The sequence below is a fragment of the Haliaeetus leucocephalus genome, unplaced genomic scaffold (genome assembly GCF_000737465.1).
Source record: "Haliaeetus leucocephalus isolate CR32 unplaced genomic scaffold, Haliaeetus_leucocephalus-4.0 Scaffold157, whole genome shotgun sequence".
NCBI classification, from domain to species: domain Eukaryota; kingdom Metazoa; phylum Chordata; class Aves; order Accipitriformes; family Accipitridae; genus Haliaeetus; species Haliaeetus leucocephalus.
The window spans coordinates 490,818-498,693 of record NW_010972593.1 but is presented as its reverse complement, the minus strand read 5'-3'; the positions used below and the strand labels follow the sequence as shown (position 1 = coordinate 498,693).

At 41.7% G+C, this 7,876-nt stretch overlaps 1 protein-coding gene across 1 annotated transcript; it reads right to left on the bottom strand.

The window, feature by feature from the left end:
- Window positions 1–404: 404 nt before the first annotated feature.
- SLC35E1 (solute carrier family 35, member E1) lies at window positions 405–7,875 on the bottom strand (the record flags this gene model as incomplete). The annotated part of the gene is made up of 6 exons (XM_010562308.1): window positions 405–4,405; window positions 4,867–5,112; window positions 5,616–5,741; window positions 6,435–6,572; window positions 6,968–7,038; window positions 7,587–7,875. Coding segments are annotated over 6 exons (1,104 nt in total), but the record flags the coding sequence as incomplete, so codon positions are not given.
- Window position 7,876: the final 1 nt, after the last annotated feature.

The window sequence follows — 7,876 nt, the reverse complement described above, 5'->3', positions numbered from 1 at the left end:
TATCGACAGGCTGGAGGGGTGTGTCGCAGGCAATCCGGCTGAGGAACATCCAGAACTTTGCAGAACGACAGAGTTGAAGTAAGAACAGAAAAACAATACAAAAGTGTTCATTTAGCTTAAGTGCCAGATTTCATACAGTACGGAACGCGGGGTTTGGGTTTTTTCGTAAAATCACCCATAGTCACATCAGTTTATAGAATACCAACATCAAACAAACAGACAAAAAAGGGTGGTGACTGCCACCTGCATATTTGCCCTTACATATCTATGTAATGTGATTGTATCATACACCTGTCATCTAAGGATTGACAAATTTGTTTTACTGGCCTGTACCATCACCACAAAGATATTTCAGAATTATCTTTAACAGCTTTTACAACATGGTTCGGAGATGGAAGCCTTAGAATATTTATATTGCACCTTTTTCACAAATAGCTACATGGCAGAAGTCGCTGCTGCTGCAAAATGCTACATCAGAAAAATGTGGGTTTAAACACAGATCAGAAAGAAAAGGTTTTGAGCTTCAGGAATCATCATGAATTGACCCCAAATTACCAACACTATTTTTAAAAATCACTGTACACCTACAAAACCTAAGTATTGCCTCAATTTTATTTAGCATTCAGTTTTTTAAAAAATACAAGCATTTTACCAGATGATGAAGATGCTCTAATCACTACTAGGTACTAAAACTGAATCTGCAAGGGAAATATTTTGAAGATCTCTTCAAAGAGCACCAAATACTCCATGGAACTATCAACAGAAAACCCACACGTAGTGGGGAGAGATGGGTTTCTTTAACACTGGTCTTTCTAGAACTATCCAGGACTGTTTTGGAAAGAATTTCCCAATTTTGTCATGCATTTACATGTTAGAAATGCACAATGGAAATCAAAACATTTCTAAGGATACCAGCGACTCGTGTGCTAACACTAGTTACGGCATCCAAATCATCGTAGTTTCAGCCTACGTAACCATCCGGTAAGGTATCACACCCACACGGCAACACACTCATCCGATTTCTCACAAGTGGCCGTGACTACTCATGTGTGGCACTCCCAAAGCTTCCTGCAAGGAAAAAACGCAAACCAACCCCTTCACTTTGATTTAATTACAGGGTCATTATACACGAAATGTCTAGATATGCCCTTTTTATTCCAGTGTTTCCATACTTTCTACAGACCTATGTACATAGTTAAATATGTCATTAATTTACAAACCATGTTAAAACAAACGTTTCACCTTGCCAAACAAAGTCTCGCAGAGGTCCAAGATTAAAATATATATTACAACAGTATCAGAAACTTCCTTTACCTGAATGTGGGCAATATTGCTTAAGGACTTGGATTCAGGTACTCAGCAAAACCACCTCTTGTAACCGATTCACTTAACTGTTTTAATTATATGTTCTACCATACAAAATTAACCCTGTTGACCACAGACCTAAACTAGAAGAGCATTAACACTCTCAGGAAGTCTCCAGGGAAGAGATTCACTCTCTGGGCCCTGAACGGATGATATCCTTGTTTTGGGTCAGTCCCTTTTTGCTCTGCAAGTACAGTAGTTTTGTTTCGGAGACACAGTGAGGCCACGAGCCCGGACCGGAATTTGGGACAAGGTATTTTCAACAGAAAGCCCTCACCTGCTACTGTACTCTTGACAATAAAAAACTGAGCTAAAGACCTGCCTACAGTATGTGCACAATGCCAGCTTTCTCTGAAAACAGTTGCAAAAAAGATCTGGTTATGTTCTTTAAAAGGAAACCATTTACATGTATTCAATAAAGCTTCCGATCTGTGAATAAAGTATGCGGAGCTTTATTCCAAGTAACAGTTCAAGTTGTATCAAGATGGTACAGCGGTAGACATACCAGAAGATGTACAGATAAACTCAAGAGTATGCCTGTACATCCCTGGGGCCCCCACTGCTACTTTTTTCTGGTATTTCACCCCTCTATGAAGTAGGGAAGAATCATCTCCATTTTCCAAATGGGAAACTGGGGCACAAAGAACACAATTAAGCGTTTGCAGGAGTCTAACAGTTTACAGCTAGCTCCCTTTGAAAGGAGCTGGAGAACTTCAGCCTCTCTTAAAAATCTCAGCCTAAATATCTCATCCTCAAATCAGTCTTTTGCAGAGCCAGAACCTAATCCAAATCCAGAGTCCGCAGAATCCTTTTTACATGTATGTAAAAAGCACTTGAATATCAGGAAGTGAGCCTCAAAAACACACATTTTGCACTTTCCCATATTGAAAAGAAAGAATTATACATAAATTAATACTGAACAGGCAAAAGAAATTTCATCTGAAGTAATGCTTTTCCTCATTATCTTGTTCTTGTTAACATGGGATAGGGAATAATTTATTTAGATTTTCTAAACTAAAAGCCCAAGCTCTAAGCTAGCATGAACAGATTCAACTCTGGTCAAGTGAAGGAAGTTCTGTTCACAAACATTAGCAGCATATTTAACCATCTCTGAAGTTTCAGAAGGACCATTTCCTCTTTTGGGCTGTATGGAGGAAGGCAGTCTATGTAACTACCTCCACAGTCAGCCAAAAGAATAAGATCAGGTTGCCTTTGCACTTAAAAATAAATTCTTTATTATCCAGAAAGGAGCCAAATCATCACATCACATCAAGGAAATGGTCATTTAAAAAGCAATAAATAAGTAGAGGGGGTGTTCTGTACCACACCCTAAATTTTGTCACTGGTGTCTAATACCTCTCTAGTAAAAACATAATATGCTATCAAAAATCTCACTGTACAACAGCTTTTCTGTTAAGGAAAGAAGGCCCCTAAAATCTTGTTTTGCTAAAGTAATAACAATAACAAAATCTGGTTCAGTGAAACCCAAGTTCAACTGGTTTCATTCCTTTCACGCACAAATGCAGTATCTGACGCACAACAATCAACTTGTCTAGAATTAAGTATGTTCATTTATACTAACTGAATCAGTTCTTCTTAACCATAAATTATCTATTTACTGCTGATTCAAATAATTTTTTCTTAACAATTTACTGTTTGAGCTAGGGGAGTTGCAGGAACAGAGCAGGATACAAAATTTAACTTCTTTCAGCGGGAAGTGAAAGTCAGGCTAAATGCACACAGCAACTCCAACAGCAGTAATTAAGAAACTTAAACAATTAGGGGCTAAAAAGGTAGACTTAAGAAACAATTAAGAATGATGATTATTCAAATTAATGCATCCATAATATAAGAATCATGTAAGAGAGCATAATTTGAACTGAGAAGAAAACACCTGATACCCTTCAATTTCTAAAGCAACAGAAGAGTTTTCTAAGAACAGGTGTGAAGCAAGTGAAAAAAAAAATCGTATTATTCCAAACACTTTATTTATGAAGGTGTTTTCTGTATTGCCAAGGAAGAGCAATGTCTGAAGTTACAGGACTACATTATTCAGAAAACAATCATAGTCTTAAGCTCTGTTTGTTTGTTATCTACAGTGACTGGGACAACAGTGATTTCAGAGAATTCTGTTTCTCTATGCCTGAAATATGCTTCTTGAAGAGATTAATCCTTCCACTGCCTACTCTTTCAGAAACACTTCTGTTTTGTCATCAACAACCGGAGGCATAGGCACAAAAGGAGTTAATTAATACCCACGTGAAGTTTCGTAGTCGCTCGAGGTGAATTCAACTCTACCTATCTGCAACTGATAGACATAAGTCAATCCTCCTCAAACAGACAAATCCTGATAACCAGAAGTACGCCTTAGTTTCACTTCTTTCTGAAAATTCCATTAAAAGAAAGGATCATTAAAACGTATTAGAGAACAAATTAAAGGTGACGTTACCAGCGCAGGAACAAAATACTGGCCAGAATTTAGCTGCCAAAAGAATAATCAGTTGACAGGCTCTGAAAAGGAGCAGTGACAGCAGGTATTTTACTCCAAAGTTACGTACGTGCATTTCACCAGAATTTCTGTACAAGGGCTACACTGTGCATTTAGTTCCAGTGTCAGATCTAGTTGTTTCACGTTTAAAGGTCTGCTTAGAAGTTGTTGAAGGTCTGTACCGCTTTCACTACACATGCACCTTCCCTTCTGCAAAAACTGTACAATAAAATGGCTTTACATTCATGGATGTACTGAAAGTTTCTGATAATGTTGGGGACACTTCGATATCACAGTCTATACCTGCTTGCCAGGATTCTATATATCAAAACGATTTAAGTTGTAGGTAGTTGGATAGTTTTGCCGATTATACTGGAAGTGGTCTGTTAAGATATTGGTTCGACCATACTGATAGTCTCCATGTTGTGCAAATGCCGTAAGTCCATTCTGAGACTTTTCAGGAGTGTTTCGATGCCTGTCCAAATTCACAAGGTCTCCAGTTGTAACTGGAAGTAGCTGCTTCTTTGCTTCTTGGTTTGCATCATATTTTGTCTAGGAAAGAAAGAAAGAATGTTTTTCTTAGATGTCACCTAACATATTCATATACCTAGAAAAAAAGCACACAGTTTTACAATTATACTACTCTCTGTGCCTGTTAGAGTCTTAAAATAGTAGTGGCTTCTAATAGAAAGCTCATTCATCTCATATGCCAAATCAGTAAGCTGCTCTTTTGCTCAAGGGATTTGAGTGAGTTACTTCCCAATCTTAATTTTTCACAAAAACGTTAAGATCAAAATTTAAGTTTTTTAGAGGTGTAACAGCTGGCCCGACCCAAGCACCTGAGTACTTCACTTAGGTGATACACGTACTTCCTCTGCAATGAAGTTTTATGCCATGCATTCTACATTTTTGTTCTGCTAGCTGTCAACTTGTTGTACAAAAAATAGCTCAAAGCTACTGGACCGTTTCTGGTGAGTTTCCTGAATAAACAAACCAACCAACCCACCCCTTACCTTGTTATATAAGAAGACCCCTAAGATAGCTGTCATCATTCCAAGGACATTGGTGCTTGTAACCGGATTGCGAAGCATTATAAGGGACACCGTGATGACCATGATTCTTTTTGTGGCGTTTGCGACAGAGTAACTTAGCGGGCTGATCAGGTTAAGAATACTGAAGGCAATGACGTTCTGGGCAAAATTACAGAATCCACTGATTATAAGCAACATCAAGGTCCAGGACCAATGAGACATCGTGCTCTGTTACAAAGACAGACGTTACAAGAAGAAACAAAAATTATCCCAGGTTTCACGTAAGAGACAAAGAAACACAAATACAACTTGAGTCACTTCTTACCTGCCATTGATAGGAAGAACATCTGCAACTTAACTCTAAAGAAGCACCCAAGTATGTTACATTTTGCAACTAGCAGCTCTGAGAAAACATCTCTCTACATACTTGTAACACACGTTCCGGGTGCATTTGTTCCTGTCTCCAGCTACTAATTCCTGAGGTTTATGCTGTCACATAAGCTACCTCTCCTAACCCTGACATGAATTCTCACAATAAACACTATGCTTATTTTTTCATATTGTTTTGTGAAACAGTTTGCAGGTATTTCACAACAGTTCCTCCTGTGCTGATGAGGAACTGCACTGAAACACTTAAGTGCACTTTTTTGGCATGGGTGTTGGTGTTTGTTTGGTTGGGTTTTTTTTCCTCTTTTCTTAATAGCAAACAGCCTCCCAAATACAACACTTACCAAGTCATTCTCTACTAAGAAGGAAGAAAGATCTACCAAAACCCACGTTGGGATCATGAAGAACACAGCATGGCACCCAAGTATGTTCAGCAACCGAAGATGGTGTATTCGGGAATCTCTTAACACCTGACAAAAAACATTATTAAACAAACTTTCTTCAGCTACTACTGCCCACGTTATCAGCGGAGATTCAGAAGCCATGTAACAATAACAGCTTTAGACAACAGATAAATTACAAAAATAAGTAAATACTGTTATATAGCATGTATTTCCTATAAAGATGACTAAAGAAAAAAAGATGTCCATTTGAAAAACAATGGTTTCTTGAGTGGTGACTCTTAGTATTAACAAGATAATAATACATTTAAAATGCTTTACAAACCAGAAATCATTCTGTAACTAGATTCAAGGCATACATTTTAATTTTGTTTCTAGGAGTTCAAGGAGTGCCCAGTGTTAGCACTGACTTATTTGCTACAGAGAAAGGATTTGATACAGCAAGATACATTAAAAGCTTTCAAATGAACTGTTAAATTTAAGCACTATTGAACGGTCAGCCGAAAAAAACCCTCCATGCCAAGGAGTAAATAAAAGGCTCAGGATAAACTCTGAGTTCTGCCCAGTTTTCAGTATAACCGCTTTGACAGGTAGGAGGAGCTGTAGAGAACAGGCATACAGAATAGCCAACCATTACTTTGGGCTCCTTTGACTATAAAGTCAACTTAAAAAAACCCCAACATCTATACGTACTGGAAAATACATACTGTCCTGCTAAAGGATGATACTACTGACCGAAGTTATGAACAACAAAACTACTACCTTCTTTGAGAAGATGTTCTGAAGTGAAAAACACAGAGTAGCAGCAAGCGCACTGATGAGTCCCCACATGTCAAAGGAAAGTTCCGTGACGGTGGCCAACAAGACACCAGTTATTATGGGGATCAGAGACAAGTACACCTGAAAGAGGAATCGAGAGGAGCAGCTTACGTCTTCTAAGAATTTTTGTTTCATCTGAGTTTATACATACTGCTGTTTTGGGTAGAAAAGGAGAAGGGAGAGTAAAGCAACAGAACCCGGGATCAACTTTTATACTATTGTAATTTGAAGAAATGAAGAGACTACAATACACACTATAACAACTCCAGTGTGTCAGAGAGCATCACCTCGCTCAATGTTTAGACGTGCTTTCTTTACATTCACAACAAAAGGAAAGGAACTTGTAAAAACTGCATAATCTAATTTCAATCACAAAATTCACCCAGCTAACCGAAGCCTGAGCTTTTCCGATCCCAGCAAGCAGAGCACACCGCAAACGCCACCAAGTGAAGAAACCTCAGCAAACCTGTCCGCACCTTCGTCGTCTGCTTTTCCTTCATTATGATCCGCGAAAGAAGAACCACCCATATTGGCATCGTCGCTTTTACTGAGAACGGAAAGAAAATGTCGGTGGGGAGGTGAAGCTTGGGCCAACTCCATTAACTGCCATCCGCTGGGGACGGAGGGGGGGCTCAGCTCCGGTCCCACCAAAGCCGTAACCTCAGCCCACGCTGGGTCAATCCCTCCTTGTCACCGTGCTGGCCGCTCGTACAAACACGGGCCTGTTCTTGGCGCTCCGGGGGACCGTGCCGGGCACCCACGGGAGCACACGCTGGGGCACGGCAGACCGTGCTGAGCACCCACACGAGCACACGCTGGGCTTCAGGTCGCCGCACCAGTACGAGCGTGCGCTGGGGACCGGGACGCCGCACTGGGCACCCGTACGAGCACGCACCGGGCTTCAGGTCACCCCACTGAGCACCGGTACAAGGAAACCCTGGGCACCGGTATAAGCAAGTGCCGGGCCCCGGGCGCCCGAAGGAGCGCAACCGGCGCCGGGACATCCCACCGGGCACCCTCCCGAGCACACGCCGGGGGTAAGGCCACCCCACCGGGCACTACCCACCCCCGCCGACCCGGGACAACGGGCCTCACCTGTGTGCGCGTAGGAGACCGGGACCCTCCAGAGCGAGACGTGCGCGGAGACGGAGGCGAAGTACTTGCCGAAAGCGAGCGGTAGGATGTACCGGGGGTAGGCGCGGGGCGGCAGCTGGGCCGGACCGGCGGGCGGTACCCGCCAGGCGCGCAGCAACGGCGGTAAGAGCCCGCACAGCCCCAGGATGTGAAAAAGCGAAACGGTAACGGGCCGCGGGAAGCCACCGAGCAGCAGCTTGTTCACCACGTTCCCGCCGGCGCTCAGCCCGTACCAGGCCAGGCACAGCGCC